The sequence below is a fragment of the Mesoplodon bidens genome (genome assembly GCF_964165515.1).
Source record: "Mesoplodon bidens genome assembly, chromosome: 4".
Lineage (NCBI taxonomy): Eukaryota > Metazoa > Chordata > Mammalia > Artiodactyla > Ziphiidae > Mesoplodon > Mesoplodon bidens.
The window spans coordinates 62181577-62203301 of NC_138160.1; the positions used below are offsets into that span (position 1 = coordinate 62181577).

Sequence of the window (21725 nt, forward strand, 5' to 3'; positions counted from 1 at the left end):
TCTAAAAGGTAATTGTGAAGCATGGGAGGAAAGCAGTTAAGACATCCTCATCTTTTTCTTGAGTTTTAAGATGTTCTTGAGCCTCACTTTTTGGAAGTGTAGAGTATACAGAAGGAAGGAAGTAGGGTTAAGAGATTGGAGTAATAACTTGAAATATGCATATATGCTTAATGCCCACATGTAGGCCCCGGGCCTTTCTTATATCTTAATGAATATTTATCTAACATTCTAGACTGACAAATAGTTTTTAAAAAGCAGTACCTCTTGCAATTTCACTCATTTTTCCTCTGCATGTATTGTCCTATAAGCAGTAGTAATAATAAAATATGTAAGATTGGAAACTTTTTTTTTTTAAAGCATATATAGATAGGGAAATTTTTTGGCCATAATTCACAGTGGCCTTTAAAGTTCCTCATAGTTTTTCAGCTCTTTGCCCTTGTTCTTGTTCTTGGTGAGTTTATGTTGCTGGAAATATGTATAGTTTATCTATCACACTGTGAGTGTTTAGCCAGTCTTCAAACTGAATTTATGCTGCTATTAAAAATGCGTGTTTAGGGACTTCCCTGGTGGCGCAGTGGTTAAGAATCTGCCTGCCAATGCAGGGGACACAGATTTGATCCCTGGTCCGGGAAGATCCCAAATGCGATGGAGCAGCTAAGCCTGTGCATGACAGCTACTGAGCCTGGGATCTAGAGCCTGTGAGCCACAAATACTGAGCCCACGTGCCACAGCTACTGAAGCCCGTGCGCCTAGAGCCCATGCTCCACAACAAGAGAAGCCACTGCAGTGAGAAGCCCACGCACCACAACGAAGCGTAGCCCCCACCCACTGCAACTAGAGAAAGCCCGCGTGCAGCAACAAAGACCAACGCAGCCAAAAATGAATAAATCAATTAATTTAAAAAACAAACAAACAAAAGTGTGTTTAAGACGCTCTCATATTTTATAAAGTAACAGCGGAACATATGAATTCACTTCATCATGTTGCTCTGAGATAGAAAGAAAATTCAGACTGTGTTACAAACCAAAGGAAAATAACTCTCTGTTTCTTCTAAAGTTAAAATAATAGATTTGTTCATTTGTCCTAGGGTATGCCCAGTATGCATGTATAATAAATAATAAAAGGCTTATGCCAGGTAAGTTGGAATTTTGGAACAAAAGAGATGTAACTGATTCATCTGTACTTTTTTTGTATTATCAAACCAACTCTCTAATATATTAAATTTTAGCAAAACTTTGGTTCTGCTACATTAGGTACATTTGGACCTTTAAATCCCTGCTGTAATTAAAGCTAATTCTTTATGTATGTTGACTTGATAATTGGCTCAACGTTCAGAAAGAAAATTCAGGTTTAGTTGTATTCTCTAGGCCTACACTGTTCAGCCAGCTCCGTCTGGCTATTGAATACTTGAAATGTAGCTAATCCTAATTAAGATGCTTTCTAAGTGTAAACTACACTCAATTTTGAAGATTTAGTACAGAAAATCCATGTAAAATATTTTGGTAATTTTTATATTGATTAAGTGTTAATTTTATATATAATTAATAATATTTTGAAAGTACTGGGTTAGATAAAATGAATTTCACTGGTTTCTTTTTACATTTTTAATGGCCCTATTAGATAATTTTAAAGTATAAATATAACTTGCATTTTATTTTTGACAGCATTGTTCTAGGCTGTCACATGTCCAAGCAACATGTGATGAGGGCCTGGACTGGGACAGTTAAGACACTGAAAATAGATAAGGAGAGAAAATTGGGATAAATTTCTAATAGTCTATAGCACTTGGTAATTGATTTCAAGTGGTGGTTAAGGAGATGTCAAAGACTTATGATTTGGATAAGTGGATGGTAATATCATTAACCAAGAAAGGGAACATGAGAGGAAGAGGCAGTAGAGATAATAGCTATTTCGCTGTACATATATCTTCACTAATTCATTGAAACATTTAGCATTAAATATAAGATGGTCATGTTTAAGAGTCTTCTCTCCTGTACCCACCTCTTTCCAGAATTTGAATTCAGAAGATCAAAAAACATCAAGTATTGAACATATAAGCTGCAGTGAGGGAGAAGATTTTGCAAGTGTGAAAAAGAAGGCCAAAGTAGACGTTCATTACAAAAAGAGTCCCCCCAAATATACTGTTCCAGTTAGCGCAAAGACTGTAGAATCTCCTCTTAATGAAAACATTTATAATTCGGCTTCATTTAAAGATGAGAAAATCATAGAGACTGATAGTGAGCCTGAAGAAGGTGAAATTACAGACTCTCAGACCGAGGACAGTTATGATGAAGATATTACCAGTGAAGACAATGTAACTGCAGAAGATTCTGAAGATGAAGGTGAGTAAATGGCCATTATTTAATTTTACATAAATAACCAAATATGGTCATTGTAAAAGTGCAAAACAGTTAAAAGTGTTATTAACCCATATAATATATCTGCCAAAAAGTGAGCTGATGGTTTTAAAGAGATTAATGACATTATTAAAAATTATAACTGCTTGGTTATTTTTCAACAGTAGGATGTGAATAAATGACTACTAGTACTTGGATCCTGAAGTTTCATTGCATTGAATGGCATAGTAGAACACAAAACCAAGTTACCTACTTTCTAATCCTAAAGTAGGTACAAAGTCTATTTTAGTGGATTAGATAGTTGTCCACTTTTGTAATTGAGGGAGGGAAAGCAGTTCCCTTTAAAAAGAGTAGTCCATGAATTCAGCTTACATAGGTATTATGGTAAATCTAATATTTATTTTACTTGAGGATATAAAGATATACTTTTAAAGCTCAGGATTTCATATCAGTGTATATGACCTTATTTTGTTCTTAATGGAATTTCCTCTCATTTTTTCTTAAAAAGGGCAGACTCAGTTTTTTTCTAACTTAATGTAAAAATGCTTTTTTGGGATACTTTCAAATTCCAAGACCTTAAAAAAGAGAGTTGATTATTTTATAATTGTGGTAGGTGCTGAATATCTTTAGGTTGATCTTTTTATAAATTTATTTATTTTTGGCTGCATTGCACGGCATGTGGGATCTTAGTTCCCTGACTGAGGATCAAGCCTGTGCCCCCTGCAGTGGAAGTGTGGAGTCTTAACCACTGGACCGCCAGGGAAGTCCCATAGGTTGATCATTTTAAATTGGTAACATTGTTAAACCTTACTGTGTATGTGATATAGCAGAATTTAAGAATGTTGTTTTAAACAGAATGAAGATTTTTATCAATATATTTTTACTTTATGTATGCCTCCTACTCATGCCTATACATTTCTAATTTTTTCCCATAGCATTTGAATTAATATTTACACATTTCTTTCTTTGGCAGATGAAGAAAAAATTTGGCCCCCATGTATTAGAGTAATTGTAATTAGATCACCTGTGTTGCAGACAGGATCACTTTTTATCATTACAGCTGTAAATCCTGCTACAATTGGAAGGTAAACATGTTTAATGTTATTATATTTGTGTATTTGTCTTATTCCAGTGGACTGTACTTTTCCTGAGCAGTTAATCATTAAATATGCATGGTACTTGTTGAATAGGCAAAAAGTGACATCCATGTCCCTCCCTTTTCCACTCAAAAAATATTCTGACACCTACCTTTTGTCGCCTGCTTTTGAAAGACAATTGGAGATATAACCTCATTATCCCTAAAGGGGACTGCCTATGTAAAGAGATAAAATCTTGGTGATATGATACCTTCCACAGAGGTTTTGTCATTTTCTTACCTTTTGTATTGGTTTTTTTAGGTTTAAATTAGTTAAACCCACTATTGACCTCCTCTGATTCTTTTCCTTTACCCCTTTGTAATTCAGCCAGCTTGGTAGAGAGGTAGGTTTTAATCATGAGTAGGATAATTTCCTTTCTTCCCAACTGGAAAGGTAATGTATCTTTAATTCAGGTTCCATACGATATCTTAATTTTAAATTCTTAGAAATTGTATACTTTTTTTACATGTAGTAATAGAAGTAGAAACAGTCAACAGGTCTGGAAAAAGTGATTGACGTTAGTACAAAGGATATTTTGTCTCACTGGATGTTTACTAGCCTGTGACAGATGTACCAAAGAGTAAAAGTAATTCTGGAACCTTCTTTCAAAAAGGAAATTAGAGTAGCATTATGGAAACCAGATTTAGTGTGATAGAGAGACTTGCATTTTAACATTATCTTTTAAAACAAAAAAACTTATCTTTAAAAAAGTTCTTTAAGTGCTACATTTATGTATGCTTCAAAAATAATTAAAGGCATTTTACTTAACTCTGCAGAGAAAAAGATATGGAGCATACTCTTCGAATCCCTGAAGTTGGTGTCAGTAAGGTAAGCTCTTTGATTTTTCGGTTACAGCCCCCTAGATGTGATTTTGTAAATCATCATTATGGCAGAAAGCTTAGGATTTTTCCCATTAAAAAGAAAGGTTAATAGTCAATATAGTAATGGTAATGAAAGCAGTGCAGATTTGTTTATTCCACTGCTTGAGAAAATAAAAATTCTCTTTCACAATTTGGATGAGCTAAAATTATGTTTAATTTTTAACAGTCTGGTGCAGTAGAAAATGTGGATTAATTTAAGTATTAAAGTAATACCCATTTAACAAATATTTATTGAGTGAAATAAATATGCTAGATATTATAGCAGTTCAAAAATAAATCAGACCTGGATTCAGGCTACTTTAGTGCATGGTTACTTTGAGTCCAGGGTATTTTCCAACTCAAGAACAATCTATCCTCTACCATCCAAGGCTTTCCATTTATATCTTTTCCTAGTTGAGTCTCTAATGGTTTCAGGAAAAAGAGCAGTTGGGTTTTTCAAAACAAACAATAAGAACAGTTGCAGCTTAAGTTAAAAGGTTTAGCTACCAAAACTCTCATTTATCTTTTTTCTTTACTATATTTTCTGTACTTTTCCTCCTCCCTTTTCTGACTGTTACCTTTTTTTCTTCTTTTTTTTGGCCTTTCATCATCCGCATTTTATTTCTATTTAATGGACTATAATATAACTCTAAAATATGTATTTTTTGTGATTTTTGTCTTTTTGGAATGAAATTTGTTTTCCCATTATTAGTTTGAAAGTCTAGTTGTTTTTACTTTGTACTCATTCAGAGGGAAGGAAATCTTGTAATCCTAACTCTGACCAAGTTATCTTTCTTTTTCACCTTCTTATGACCTTTGATTCTTCTGCCTTCAAAGAAAACCCAATCTGTAACTTAAATAGCAAAGACGTCCTTCTCCTACTTCAGTCTAAAATGTAGGTAGTTCTCTGGTGGCATTTCTGCTTTTTTTTTCTTTTAAACAAACATGTCCACTGGTGGGATAGATAATTTGTTAGCTGTGTGAAATCAGTTTGACAATATATATCACACATATCCAGGTATATGAAAAAATTAAATTAAAAAATACCCCACATACTTCATATTAATATTAGGGGGAAAACAGAAATGAATATTTAGCGAATGGATAGGAAAGGACCTTCTAAGTTTAAAAAAAAAAAAAAAAGGAAAACGGCTTCCCTGGTGGCACAGTGGTTGAGAGTCTGCCTGCCGATGCAGGGGACATGGGTTCGTGCCCCCGTCTGGGAAGATCCCACATGCTGTGGAGTGGCTGGGCCCGTGAGCCATGGCCGCTGAGCCTGCGCGTCCGGAGCCTGTGTTCTGCAACGGGAGAGGCCACAACAGTGAGAGGCCTGCGTACCGCAAAAAATAAAAAAATAAATAAAAAATAAATTAAAAATTAAAAAAAGGAAAAAAATCACAGAGGACAAGGTAATACTGAATAATTTAAGTTTGAAGTTCTTTATTTGTTAAATAAATTTAAAAGGCAGACTAGGACAATCAGATCTGATAAAATATATATCCTTTATATTTTAAAAGCTCATACAAATTCATTTTTTCAAACCCCGCTGTGGGTAAATGAGAGAAGGACATAAATAAGTAATTCACAGTAGAGGAAATATGGTTAATATGTGAAAACCATTCAATATTTGTAGTAATTTAAGAAATACAAATGAGACCAAGATGTCAGTTTTCATTCATCCTATTTATTAAATATCATTCCTGTTGAGAGCATAATTTAGAAAGCTCTTTGGAATAAGGTTTCAGGTCAAAAGACTTGAAACCATTTAAACTCTTCGATATAGTTATTATGATTCTAAACAACCCAACTGAAAGAAATTTACGAAGGACATGAAGAGAAAATTTACAGAAGAGGAAACCCAAATGGCTAATAAATATAAGAAAAGGTTTCAGTCTCAGCAGTAATAAGGAAAGTGCAAATTAAAATCACAGTGATGAGATTAATTTTATACCTGTTATGCTTGCAAAAGCTAAAAATTCTGGCAATACAAAGTGTTGTTTAAGAGTACATGGAGCAACAAGAATTCTTATAGATTGGTGTGGGATATAAATTGGTCCAACCACTTTGGAAAGTGATAATGGCAGTATCAAAGTTTAAGGTTTACATATACTGTGGCTTAGCAGTTTCATTCCTAAGTGTATACCCCAGAGAAACCCTTGTATTGTCCACAAGAAGGGTGCATGTACAAGAATGTTCATAGAAGCATTTTGAAAAATAGTAAAACCTTGGAAAAAACCTGGATGTCGGCATCAGAAGAATGTGTAGAAATATGTAGAACACGTAGTGGTACAGCCATACAGTGGATTACCATTCAGCAAAGTAGCACAACTATGCACAACAGCTAGATATACTTCACAACATAACATTAAGCCAAAGAAGCAAGATAAAAGAAATATATACTCTTAGCATAAATTTGTCAGAACTCATCAAACTGTACACTTAAGAACTATGAATTTCCGGTCTATAAACTGTCTCAATAAAAAATTCATAGTGTGATTCCTTTTTATATCAAGTTCCAAACAAGACAAAATAAACATAATTTTTATGGATATATACATATATGGTAAAAGTATAAAGAGATACATCATGATTAAATAAACATCAAACCTCTGAAAGAAGGGTGGAGGATAGAGTGAAGTACACATCGATGGATAATAATTTATTTTCTTTTAAGTATCTGAGGCAAATATAGCAAAATTTATTAAAGCTGGATCATGGGTAGACATTTTTCAATATATTCTTTTGTATGTTTGAACCATTTTATAATGTTTATACTTATGAAAATTTTTAAGAACTTTATTGAGGTATAGTCTACATACTGTATACTATTTACCCATTGAAAGTGTGTAATTCAGAGGATTTTAGTGTATTCACAGTTGTGTAACTATCACCACAGTCAATTTTAGAACATTTTTATCACCATGAACAGAAACATCATACTCAATAGTGATCACTCCCCATTTCCACCTGACCTCCACACTCCTAGGCAACCACCAGTCTACTTTCTGTCTCTGTGGATTTGCCTGTTCTGCACATTTCATATAAATGGAATCATATAATATGTAGTCTTTTGTAACTTTTTTTTTAACATCTTTATTGGAGTATAGCTGCTTTGCAGTGTTGTGTTAGTTTCTGCTGTATAACAGAGTGAATCAGCTATATGCATACGTATATCCCCATATCCCCTCCCTCTTGCGCCTCCCTACCACCCTCCCTATCCCACCCCTCTAGGTGGTGACAAAGCACCGAGCTGATCTCCCTGTGCTATGCAGCTGCTTCCCACTAGCTATCAATTTTACGTTTCCTAGCGTATATATATCAATGCTACTCTCTCACTTCGTCCCAGCTTACCTTTCCCCGTGTCCTCAATGCCATTCTCTACGTCTGTGTCTTTATTCCCATCCTGACCTTAGGTTCAGGTCTTTCTTTTTTTTTTTTTTAAGATTCCATGTATATGTGTTAGCATACGGTATTTGTTTTTCTCTTTCTGACTTACTTCACTCTGTATGACAGACTCTAGGTCCATCCACCTCACTACAGATAACTCAATTTCTTTTCTTTTTATGGCTAATATTCCATTGTATATATATATATGCCATGTCTTCTTTATGCATTCATCTGTTGATGGACACTTAGGTTGCTTGCATGTCCTGGCTATTGTAAATAGTGCTGCAGTGAACATTGTGGTACATGACTCTTTTTGAATTATCGTTTTCTCAGGGTATATGCCCAGTATTGGGATTACTGGGTCATATGATAGTTCTGTTTTTAGTTTTTTAAGGAACCTCCATACTGTTCTCCATAGTGGCTATATCAGTTTACATTGCCCCCAACAGTGTAAGAGGGTTCCCTTTTCTCCACACCCTTTCCAGCATTTAATGTTTGTAGATTTTTGATGATGGCCATTCTGACCGGTGTGAGGTGATACCTCATTGCAGTTTTGATTTGCATTTCTCTAATGATTAGTGATGTTGAGCATCCTTTCATGTGTTTGTTGGCAATCTGTATATCTTCTTTGGAGAAATGTCTATTTAGGTCTTCTGCCCATTTTTGGATTGGGTTGTTTGTTTTTTTGATATTGAGCTGCATGAGCTGCTTGTAAATTTTGGAGATTAATCCTTTGTCAGTTGCTTCATTTGCAAATATTTTCTCCCATTCTGAGGATTGTCTTTTGGTCTTGTTTATGGTTTCCATTGCTGTGCAAAAGCTTTTAAGTTTCTTTAGGTCCCCTTTGTTTATTTTTGTTTTTATTTCCATTTCTCTAGGAGGTGGTTCAAAAAGGATGTTGCTATGACTTATGTCATAGAGTGTCCTGCTCTTGTTTTCTTCTAAGAGTTTTATAGTGCCTGGCCTTACATTTAGGTCATTAATCCATTTTGAGTTTATTTTTGTGTATGGTGTTAGGAAGTGTTTTAATTTCATACTTTTACATGTAGCTGTCCAGTTTTCCCAGCACCACTTATTAAAGAGGCTGTCTTTTCTCTATTGTATATTCTTGCCTCCTTTATCAAAGATAAGGTGACCATATGTGCGTGGGTTTATCTCTGGGCTTTCTATCCTGTTCCATTGATCTATATTTCTGTTTTTGTGCCAGTACCATACTTCCTTGATTACTGTAGCTTTGTGCTATAGTCTGAAGTCAGGGAGCCTCATTCCTCCAGCTCCATTTTTCTTTCTCACAATTGCTTTGTCTTTTCAGAGTCTTTTGTGTTTCCATACAAATTGTGCAATTTTTTGTTCTAGTTCTGTAAAAAATGCCATTGGTAGTTTGATAGGGATTGCATTGAATCTGTACATTGCTTTCGGTAGTATAGTGTTGATTCTCCAATCCAAGAACATGGTATATCTCTCCATCTGGTTGTATCTTCTTCAGTTTCTTTCATCAGTGTCTTATAGTTTTTTGCATACAGGTCTTTTGTCTCCTTAGGTAGGTTTATTCCTAGGTATTTTATTCTTTTTGTTGCAGAGGTAAATGGGAGTGTTTCCTTACTTTCTGTTTCAGGTTTTTCATCATTAGTGTATAAGAATGCAAGAGATTTCTGTGCATTAATTTTGTACCCTGCTACTTTACCAAGTTCATTGATTAGCTCTAGTAGTTTTCTGGTAGCATCTTTGGATTCCCTGTGTATAGTATCATGTCATCTGCAAACAGTGACAGTTTTATTACTTCTTCTTTGATTTGGATTCCTTTTATTTCTTTGTCATATTCCTGATCTTAGTGGAAATGGTTTCAGTTTTTCACCATTGAGAACGATGTTGGCTGTGGGTTTGTCATATATGGCCTTTATTATGTTGACATAGGTTCCCTCTATGCCTACTTTCTGGCATATCATAAATGGGCGTTGAATTTTGTTGAAAGCTTTTTCTTCATCTGTTGAGATTATCGTATGGTTTTTATCATTCCGTTTGTTAATACGGTGTATCACACTGATTGATTTGAATATACTGAAGAATCCTTGCATTCCTGGGATAAACCCCACTTGATCATGGTGTATGATCCTTTTAATGTGCTGTTGGATTCTGTTTGCTAGTATTTTGTTGAGGAATTTTTGCACCTATGTTCATCAGTGATATTGGCCTGTAGTTTTCTTTTTTTGTGACATCTTTGTTTGGTTTTGGTATCAGGGTGATGGTGGCCTTGTCGAATGAGTTTGGGAGTGTCCCTCCCTCTGCTATATTTTGGAAGAGTTTGAGAAGGATAGGTGTTAGCTCTTCTCTAAATGTTTGATAGAATTCGCCTGAGAAGCCATGTAGTCCTGGACTTTTGTTTGTTAATCACAGTTTCAATATCAGTGCTTGTAATTGGTCTGTTTATATTTTCTATTTCTTCCTGGTTCAGTCTCAGAAGATTGTGCTTTTCTAAGAATTTGTCCATTTCTTCCAGGTTGTCCATTTTATTGGCATATAGTTGTTTGTAGTAATCTCTCATGATCCTTTGTATTTCTGCAGTGTCAGTTGTTACTTCTCTTTTTCATTTCTAATTCTATTGATTTGAGTCTTCTCCCTTTTTTTCTTGATGAGTGTGGCTAATGGCTTATCAATTTTGCTTATCTTCTCAAAGAACCAACTTTTAGTTTTATTGATCTCCGCTATCATTTCCTTCATTTCTTTTTCATTTATTTCTGATCTGATCTTTATGATTTCTTTCCTTCTGCTAACTTTGGGGTTATTTTGTTCTTCTTTCTCTAATTGCTTTAGGTGTAAGGTTAGGTTGTTTATTTGAGATGTTTCTTGTTTCTTGAGATAAGATTGTATTGCTATAAACTTCCCTCTTAGAACTGCTTTTGCTGCATCCCATAGGTTTTGGGTTGTCATGTTTTCATTGTCATTTGTTCCTAGGTATTTTCTATTTCCTCTTTGATCTCTTCAGTGATCTCTTGGTTATTTAGTAGCATATTGTTTAGCCTCCATATATTTGTATTTTTTACAGTATTTTTCCTGTTATTGATATCTAGTCTCATAGTGTTGTGGTCAGAACAGATACTTGATACGATTTCAATTTTCTTAAATTTACCAAGGCTTCATTTGTGACCCAAGATATGGTCTATCCTGGAGACTGTTTCATGAGCCCTTGAGAAGAAAGTGTATTCTGTTGTTTTTGGATGGAATGTCCAATAAATATCAATTAAATCCATCTTGTCTAATGTGTCATTCAAAGCTTGTGTTTCCTTATTTATTTTCATTTTGGATGATCTGTCCATTGGTGAAGGTGGGGTGTTAAAATCCCCTATTTTTGTGTTACTCTCGATTTCCCCTTTTATGGCTGTTAGCATTTGCTTTATGTATTGAGGTGCTCCTGTGTTGGGGCATAAATATTTACAGTTGTTATATCTTCTTCTTGGATTGATATTTTGATCATTATGTAGTGTCCTTCTTTGTCTCTTGTAATAGTCTTTATTTTAGAGTCTGTTTTGTCTGATATGAGAATTGCTGCTCCACCTTTCTTTTGATTTCCATTTGCATGGAATATCTTCTTCCATCCCATCGCTTTCAGTCTGTATGTGTCCCTAGGTCTGAAGTCGGTCTCTTGTAGACTGCATATGTATGGGTCTTGTTTTTGTATCCATTCAGCCAGTCTGTGTCTTTTGGTTGGAGCATTTAATCCATTTACATTTAAGGTAATTATCGATATGTATGTTCCTATTACCATTTTCTTAATTGTTTTGAGTTTGTTTTCATAGGTCTTTTCCTTCTCTTGTGTTTCCTTCCTAGAGAAGTTCCTTTAGCATTTGTTGTAAAGCTGGTTTGGTGGGGCTGAATGCTGTTAACTTTGCTTGTCTGTAAACATTTTAATTTGTCCATCAAATCTGAATGAGGTCCTTGCTGTGTAGAGTAATCTTGTTTGTAGATTTTTCCTTTTCAGCACTTTAAATATGTCCTGCCACTCCCTTCTGGCTTGCAGAGTTTCTGCTGAAAGATAACCTGTTAACCTTATGGTGATTCTCTTGTATGTTATTTGTTGCTCTTCCCTTGCTGCTTTTAATATTTTTTCTTTGTATTTATTTTTTCATAGTTTGATTAATATGTGTCTCTATGTGTTTCTCTTTGGGTTTATCCTGTATGGTACTCTCTGTGCTTTCTGGACTTGATTGACTATTTCCTTTCCCATCTTAGGGAAGTTTTTAACTATAATCTCTTCCAGTATTTTCTCAGACCCTTTCTTTTTCTCTTCTTCTTCTGGGACCCCTGTAATTTGGATGTTGGTGCGTTTAATGTTGTCCCAGATGTCTCTGAGACTGTCCTCAATTCTTTTCATTCTTCTTTCTTTTTTCTGCTCCCTGGTAGTTTTTTCCACCATTGTATCTTCCAGCTCACTTATCTGTTATTTTGTTATTGATTCCTTCTAGAGTATTTTTAGTTTCAGTAATTGTGTTGTTCATCATTGTTTGTTTGCTCTTTAGTTTTTATAGATCCGTGTTAAATGTTTCTTGTATTTTCTCCATTCTGTTTTCGAGATTTTGGATCATCTTTACTGTCATTACTCTGAATTCTTTTTCAGGTAGGTTGCCTACTTCATCTTCATTTATTTGGTCTTGTAGGTTTTTACCTGCTTCTTCATCTGTAACATATTTTTTTGTCGTTTCTTTCTTTCTTTCTTTTTTTTTTTTTTTTTTGATGGGTGGTGCTGTATTCCTGTCTTACTGGTTGTTTGGCCTGAGATGTCCAACAATGGAGTTTGTAGGCAGTTGGATAAAGCTGGGTCTTGGTGCTGAGAAGAGGACCTCTGGGAGGCCTCACTCTGATTGATATTCCCTGGGGTCTGAGGTTCTTTGTTAGTCCAGCGGTTTGGACTCGGAGCTCCCACCACAGGAGCTCGGACCTGATCTCCAGCCTGGGAACCAAGATCCTGCAAGCTTTGTGGCATGTTAAAAAAAAGAAAGAAAGAAGAAAAGGAGCAGTACAGTATCAAAGAATAAAAAACAAAATTGAATTAGAAAGATAAAAATTATATTAGGAAAAATAAAACTATAATTGAAACAACTACAACAAGGTAAAATAACACCACAACAGAAAAAAGAAAAAAAAGGGGGGAGGGCAGGGAACAAGCCAAAAGGAGAGAACAATAACAAAGTATAAAGAATAGAATAAAATTAGAAAAATAAAATGTTTATCAGAAAAAATAAAAATATAAAAGAACAACAATGAATCAACAAGGTAAAACAGAACCCCAGTCTAAAAGGGGAAAAAAGAAAAAAATGCACCTTGGCTATGGGGACAGAGTTTAGGCTGGGGTGCAACAGCTAGGGGCGGGATTTAGGGTGGGGCGGGACCTACGCAGGTGGGGGGTGACATTTGAGCATGGGGCGGGGCCTAGGTGGCCATGTTCAGGCATTGGGCGAGGCCTCTGCTTAGGACCTGCATGGAAGGGGAGAGGCAGTATGTCGAAGGAAGGGCCTCTGGAGTGTGGAGTTCTGGAGTTTGGAGGTAGGGCCCTGAGTGAGAGTGTGTGGGTGGGGTTTAGGCCAAGTGTTGGAGGGTGTCTCTGAGTGCAGAGCTGGGGCCCTGGGTGGGGGGGGTGGGGACGGGGCTTGGGTTCTGCAAGGCAGGAGGGAGGCTCTGAGGGCAGAGGATTAGGCCTGGCAGCCCAACAGGCTACCCGGTGCCTAAGTGGACAGGGAAAGGACTGGCCCCGTTCCCTTCCATTCTTTTGTGCCCCTCCCCCAATGTCTCCCCCAGGGTCTCCCCTGCCGCTGGACCCCTAACCGTGGGTGGGTCCCACTGGGTGTAGGAACTCCTCCCCTCCCTAGCCACCCCTCAGGGGTGCTGCCCCTTAGGTCCTGCCTTTACTTTTGCTCCCCCTTCCCTCTCTTCCACTTCCTCAGGACCCGTGTGGCTGGAGGGGGCCTCGGTGGGCAGAGGATCAGGCCTGGGATCTGAACAGGTTCCTGGGGGCCCAAGTGGGCAGGGGAAACCTGGCCACGCTCCCTTTTGATCCTCTGCTCTCCCAGTGGTTCTCCAATTTCCCCCTTTGGGCGTGGGATCGCTTCCCCTCCCCTAGCCGCCCCTTGGGGCGCCAGTCCCGTCCCACCTCCACTTCTCCCCCTTCACGCCCCCCACACCCCACATCCTACCCAGTTGCTGGGGGTTCCTCCGGTCCCCTTAGGTGTCCGTTGTCCCCCACCGGTGCCTGCTAGGTGCCCTAGTTGTGTGGAGACGCGAATTCCCTGTCCTCCTAGTACGCTATCTTGACTCCACCCCTGTAACTAGCTTTTTTACTTATTTAGCATGTCTTCAAGATTCTTCCATGTTGTAGCATATATCAGTACTTCATTTCTTTTTATTGCCAAATAATATTCCATTGTTCAGATACAATGTTTTTTATCTGTTCATCAGCTGATGGACATTTGAATTGTTTCCACTTTTTGGTTATTAAGAATAATGCTGGGCTTCCCTGGTGGCGCAGTGGTTGAGAGTCCGCCTGCCGATGCAGGGGACACGGGTTCGTGCCCCGGTCTGGGAAGATCCCACATGCCGCGGAGCAGCTGGGCTCGTGAGCCATGGCTGTTGAGCCTGTGCGTCCGGAGCCTGTGCTCCGCAACGGGAGAGGCCACAACAGTGAGAGGCCCATGTAACGCAAAAAAAAAAAAAAAAAAAAAAAAAAGAATAATGCTGCTGTGAACATTTCACATACAGGTTTTTGTTTGGAGGTATGTTTTCATTTCTCTGGATGCCTGCCTCAGAGTAGAATTGTTGAATCGTATGGTAACTCTCTGTTTAACATTTTGAGGAACTGTCAGACCCCCCACAAAGCAGCTGCACCATTTTACATTCCCACCAGCAATGTATTGTTTATGAAATTTAAAGTTAAATATTTCTGCAGCTCTATATCCAGTTAAATAGGCATGTATTGAGTACATGCCCAATATATGTGAGGTACTGTATTATGTACTAAGTGGTAAGAAAATTGTAAACTAAATGTAAGCAATAGGGACGTCCCTGGTGGTCCAGTGGTAGAGAATCCACCTTCCAATGCTGGGCATGTGGGTTCGATCCCTGGTCGGGGAACTAAGATCCCACATGCTGCGGGGCAACTAAGCCCGAGCACCTCAACGAGAGAGCCCACTTGCTGCAAACTGCGGAGCCCACAGTGCTCTGGAGCCCGCGCGCCACAACTAGAAAGAAGCCCAAGCCCACACGCCACAACGAAAGATCCACGTGCCTCAAGGAAGCTCCTGCGTGCTGCAGCTAAGACCTGACACAGCCAAATAAATAAACAAATAAATGAATAAATTAATTAAATAAAAATAAATGTAAGCAATAATTGTAAGCAGTACGGTGACATTCACATATACGGAAACTTTGTATAATTTAATTGTTATATAAACAAAGTGCTGTGGAACAGAAGGGAGTGATTAGTTCCTAGTATTAAAAATTTGGAAAAAACTGAGAAGTCGACCTTGAATGTTTCAAATCACCTTTCGTATTAAGAATTTTTAATAACATGAACAAATATATTAGGTGAAAAAATTATTTCAAATTACATATAGTATAATCTCAACTATATTATAAAAGTAGAAAAGGTAGGACACATACTAAATTATTAATGGTAATGATAGGTGGAATTATAGGTGAGTTTTTCTCCTGTAGCCTTCGCATTTCTATTAGAAGCATTATTATACTTTTGTATTCTGAAAAAAATGTATTAAAAATAATAAAAGTTAAATTATTAAGAGACTAAAAGTTCATTGCATCTTATCATAGAGAAATTATCTATGGTTTAAAAAAGGTATAATACTTTATAATTACCTGGTTTCTTTTTTTTAAGTTTCATGCAGAAATTTATTTTGATCACGACTTACAAAGTTATGTCCTTGTGGATCAAGGCAGTCAAAATGGTACAATTGTTAATGGAAAACAGATTCTTCAAGTGAGTATATACTTATTAATTAAATACTTTCACATTATTTTATAAAACTGAAATGAAACTTTTTATCCCTCAGGGCCATAGTTATTATATATATCATTTAGTTCAGATTGGTATTCACCCAAATGTGTTAACATGGAAGGGAATTCTTAGAAAGGGCTAAAAAATGTATACAGTAAGTGGATACTTAACTGTTGAGTTTTGACTTCTAATTATGTACCTGTGCCTTATTTTTAGAAATAAATACATTTTAAAGCTATTCAGAGTAAATGTTCTTATAGCAACCTTAGGGGCCATCCTTTGTGTGTGTTTGTGTGTGTGTGTGTGTGTGTGTGTGTGTTTAAACTTTTAAAGGAAATGTTGTTAAACTGTAAACTCCTTGAAGGCAGGGGCTATGTCTATTCAGTTAACTCTTCTATCGCAACATGTAACAAAGTGCTTTAGCACATAATAAGATAATACATGGAAGGGAGGGAGGGAGGTCTTAGTCTATAAGAATCAAAAATGAGGGGCTTCCCTGGTGGCGCAGTGGTTGAGAGTCCGCCTGCCGATACAGGGGACACGGGTTCATGCCCCGGTCTGGGAAGATCCCACATGCCGCGGAGCGGCTGGGCCCGTGAGCCATGGCCGCTGAACCTGCGTGTCCAGAGCCTGTGCTCCACAACGGGAGAGGCCACAACAGTGAGAGGCCCGTGTACCACCAAAAAAATAAAAAATAAAAAAATTTAAAAAAAATGAGATAAAACTGAATTATCAAGAGAGGATGGAAGAAGGGAAATACAATGCACCTGTCTCCTTAACAGTTCTTCTTTTTGACTGTGATGATTATTCATTTTGGTAATAGGCTAAAGTTTGAGTTGGGTATTTCTGTGATAGGACTGGGCATGGAGATGGGGAGATCAGTGGATTTTGATAATATAAAAATTAGAGGGCTTCCGTAGTGGCACAGTGGTTAAGAATCTGCCTGCCAATGCAGGGCACATGGCTTTGAGCCCTGGTCCCGGAAGATCCCACGTGCCACGGAGCAACTGAACCCGCGAGCCATAACTACTGAGACCATGTGCCACAACTAGTGAAGCTCACATGCTTAGAGCCTGTGCTCTGCAGTAAGAGAAGCCACTGCAATGAGAAGCCCGTGCACCACAACGAAGAGTAGCCCCTGCTCGCCGCAACTAGAGAAAGCCCATGCCTGGCAACGAAGACCCAATGCAGCCAAAAATAAATAATAATAAATAAATATTAAAAAATATTAGAAGTTGCTCAGTTCAGCTGTCATCTTCTCGACTTGTAGAATATTATGCATCACCTTTAAGTTTTGTGGAAATGTGTGTGCATATGTCTATCTCATTGAGAACAATCTCAAAATTTTTTTTTATAATCAGACATTACTTACAGTAGACATAAAATAAATAAAATAACCACATGTAACTCTCTTGGGTTTGGTTTTGTAATTTTTTTCTCCTTTAGCCCAAAACTAAATGTGACCCTTACATACTTGAGCATGGAGATGAAGTGAAAATTGGAGAGACTGTGTTGTCCTTTCACATTCACCCTGGCAGTGATACCTGTGATGGCTGTGAACCAGGGCAGGTTAGAGCTCACCTTCGTCTTGATAAGAAAGATGAACCTTTTGGTATGTGAAACATACTGTTTATGGGCATGGTAGCTTTTTAATTCACTGCGTGTTCTAAAAAAGTATCAGTTAGTTACCAGCTTCATATCTAATTGATATAATACTCTATTGAGATACATTTATATTTAAGTGAATATTATCAAATGAGACTAAGAAATGACATGTATTTGAAATTTGAGACCTAGACTAGTAGATTATGATTGTAGTTGGTTTTTCTGTGTAATAATTTAGTTGTACTATTACAACATTAGGTTACTTTATGACCAGGAATGATAATCATTAGCTGTTTTTGCTAATCCAGTCTATAGGCTTTTTAAAAAATATATATATTTTATAAATTAGTAAGAAATATAGAATACAATAGTATTTAGAAAGAAGAAAGCAATAACAAATCTAAGAATGTAGAGAGAAGGGAGTTCTCATACATTATTAGTGAGACTATTAATTGAAACCATCTCTTTGGGAAACAAAGTTGAAGATGTGCATATTAGCAAGTCCCTATTTAGGTATATACTTTGGCTCTTTGCAGTCTTGTTTATTGTAGCTGAAAATAGGCCTCATCTTTATTATTTACTGCAGTCTATAGGCTTTTGAAGCAGCACTGCAGTGGTAGCTAAATGTACTTCAAAGGAGTAATTGTGACATAAATAGAGATTGGTTTCCCTTTAACATCTGTTTACTGATATAAAAAGTCATCCACAGTTAAACTGATGTGAAATAGTAACATAGAAAATAATAGGCCAAGGTATTAAGATTTATTGATTGATATATTTGCTTTCCTACTTACAGTTTGTTTGAATTATTAATCTGTGTATATACCATTACTTTCTATAATAAATAATATTGTAAAATGTTGCTGTCTTGTTTAAAACCCACTCATCTAAGGCTTTAAAAATTGAAAGATACTTTTAACTAGTAAGAAGTAATTTTTTTCACATCGTTTGTTTCCTTTAAATACCAACTATACATGTTCATTATGTATTTTTTGTTTTCTCATACTACATTATGAAAATGAGTATGGCACATTACATAGTAATGTGAATCTTGGGTTCTGTTATTTTTCTTTTGCACAAGCTTATGTTCCTTTGGAAAACTCAACAATATTTCTGCATTTGGATTTCAATTACAGTAACCATATTGAAAAATTAAGATGTTCAGTGTTTCTTTCAGTATCTAAAACATTCCTGTAGTCTTTGAGTTTTGGTTTACTTTCCAAGTAGATTTAATTACCAAAATGCTGAAAGGACATCATCACAACCTAAGATACTTTTATATTAATTTATTTGAACTTTTTATTAATCTGCAGATGGGATACTAGTACTATTAGTTTTTCATTATTAAATAAACAGTATTATATCAGATTTAGTGTTTTTTTTTTTTAAACCAAACTCAATTTTTCCTTTTAGTTGGTCCAGCTCTAAGTAAGGAGGAAAAAGAGTTGGAAAGGAGAAAAGAATTAAAGAAAATACGAGTAAAATATGGTTTGCAGGTAAGGGAGTTAAATATTGTTACATGTGTTAAACTGTGCATCTGGTTTTGTATAAAACTGCCTGTAGATAAGCATAGTCCATTTTTATATATAAAAAGAGAGCTATTTAGAATGATTCTGAGATTTATGTAATTCCTGTTAGTTGTTTACTGTTTACCTCACCAACTGTTGAGGTTGGAGTAGGAAAGTGATGATAATACCCTATATTGGAATAGCCATTTCTGGTTTTTAAAAAACTTGCATTAAAATGATACCCTTGAAAAACACAGTTGGAGGACTAATACTGCCTGATTTCAAGACTTATTATAAACTACAGCAATAAAGACAGTATAGTACTAGCAAAAAGATAAATATGTTGATGGAACAGAATAATGAGTCCAGAAATAGACCCATATAGATAGATAGATACATAGATAAATGTGTGTGTGTGTGTGTGTGTGTATGATTTTCAACAAAGGCATGAAGGCAATTTGGTGGAAAGAAGATGGTCTTTTTTCATCAGTCAGTGCTGGAACAATTAGATAGCCATATACAACAACAACCACCTTGATCCCCACCTCATAACATATAAAACTGAACTCAAAATGGACTATACATATAAATTTAAAACTTAAAACTATTAATAAACTTCTAGAAGCAAACCTTAAAAAAAAAAGTCAAAGATTTTTTAAGGTATCTAACACTAAAAGCACTATCCACAAAAGCACAAATTGTCCTTTCTCCAAAACTTCTGTTCTTCCAAAGAAACGATTAAGAGAATGAAAAGATAAGCCACAGACTGGGAAAAATATTCACAAATCATATATCTGATAAAAATCATGTATCTTATACCTAGAGTATATAAAGTACTCTGAAAACTCAATAAGGGAAAACAACTTAATTTAAAAATAAGCAAAAGATTTGAATAGACACTTCACCAAAGCAGGTGGCAGATACACACATGAAAAGATGTTCAGTATTATTAGTCATTGGGGAATTACAATTTAAAACCAATTAAAAAGACTGACCATACTAAGTGTTGGTGGGCATGTGGAGGAACAGGAACTCTCATACACTGCTGGTGAAAATATAAATGGTGTGATTGCTTTGGAGAAGAGTTTAGTACTTTGTCAAAAAGTTAAATGTACACCTACTGTATTATTCACCATTCTACTTCAAAGTATTTCATTTCTATCCAAGAGAAATGAAAGCATATGTTCGTACAAAAACTAGTGAGCAAATGGTCACAGCAGCTTTTTTTTCTAAAAGCCAAAAACTGGAAAAAACTCATCTGTCCATCATTAATGGATAAACAAACTATGTTAAATCAATATGGTCAAACACTCTAGCAATAAAAAAGCATAAGCTATTGATACAGATTACAGCATGGATGAATCTCAAAATGATTGTGCTGAGTGAAAGAGCCAGACAAAAAGAGTACAGCTGACCGTTGAAAAACCTAGGGATTAAGTGTGCTGACTCTCACCTTGGTTGAAAAATCTGCATATAGCTGGTACTCAGCCCTCTATGTCCACAGTTCCTGTATACCTGGGATTCTGCATCCACAGATTCAACCAATTGCAGATCGTGTAGTACTGTAGTATTTACCACTGAAAAAAAATCTATGTATAAGTGGATCCACGAAGTTCAAACCCATGTTGTTCAAAGATTAACTCAACATGCTATATACTTCGATTCTATAAAATTCTAGGAAAGCAAACCTAATGTATCATGGTAGAAAGATCAGTGGTTGCCTGGCTACAGGAGAAGATGCACAGGGAGAGGGGCTGGAGGGATAGATTACAAAGAAGGACGAGGATACTTTTGTGGGAGATGAATATGTTTATTATCTTAGTTGCGATGGTTTCATAAGAGTATACACATCTCAAAAGTAACTGTACACTTTATGTGTAATTTATTGTATGTTAATTATACCTCAGTAAGGCAGTTTAAAAAAATTACCATTTAATCCTATAAGTAGACCAGAAAACTAATTAATATTGCCATTTTACATTAGAGAAACTAGGGCTGGTCACCTACCTACTAAATGACAGAGCTAGATACAGGATCTAGGTCTTAAGTGTATTTGTCCAGTGTTTTTTACACTTTATGAACAAGTCAGAAAAGATGCTGCCAAAATAACATTTTTATGCAGAATTGTATTTTTTGTTACTATTGTACTAAGGGAGAGAAATCATACTAGAAAAAAATGTTAAGGTTAATTTGGGAGGAAAATAGAGGATATATAAGGAGAGAATAAAATGTTTTTTCAAAAATTTTAGCTTAATTTCTACATCATTTTCTGGGGGGAATACCTATTAGGGTTGGTGGTTTGTATTTTTCTGTTTTGAAAGCAAAATTAAGTAAAAACTTCTGTGGTACTTTCCTTGCGTTGCTCTTGCAGTCCGTAGCATCTTTTTGGATGAATGTTATACTTCTTATGTAAAGATTAGCAAATAGTAACAAAGGGGAAGAGGAGCCTTTGAAACCCCAAGCTGAATTGCCTGTCTCTTCTATGCCACTGCCATATCTTGTATATACCTTAATTGTTGAACCAGTCATACTGTAACATGCTGAAGACTGTGTGTGTCTGCACTTCAGGATTATAAATTTCTTTGCATTCTGTCACCTAGCATAGGGCATAACTTACTCTTTACTTAGAAAAGATTTGTTGAGTGAGTGATTAATCATATAATGAAGCTGTATTGAAGCAAAAAGCTACTATTATTGCCAGGGTAAAAGTATTTTTTTCCTTTTATCTATTTTTTAAAGACTTTCTACATTTTTCCCTCCTAAGGAACAGTATCAAAATATTTTAGGTCCTTTGGAACTTTCAGCTCCTTAGAGAAAAGGAGAAGTAGATTTTTTTCCCCAGCCCCAGGGGGTCTCCATATTTTTTTGAATAC

General features: G+C 36.2%; 1 protein-coding gene across 1 annotated transcript in view; it reads left to right on the top strand.

Annotated features, from left to right (window-relative positions):
• The window catches only part of AGGF1 (angiogenic factor with G-patch and FHA domains 1), a 48721-nt gene that overhangs the window by 20052 nt on the left and 6944 nt on the right, over positions 1-21725 (top strand). The window contains exons 6-11 of the mRNA XM_081230411.1: positions 2012-2342; positions 3331-3442; positions 4270-4321; positions 15620-15721; positions 17186-17351; positions 18758-18840. Coding sequence (XP_081086537.1) covers positions 2012-2342; positions 3331-3442; positions 4270-4321; positions 15620-15721; positions 17186-17351; positions 18758-18840 — 846 coding nt within the window. The remainder of the gene's footprint in view (positions 1-2011; positions 2343-3330; positions 3443-4269; positions 4322-15619; positions 15722-17185; positions 17352-18757; positions 18841-21725) is intronic.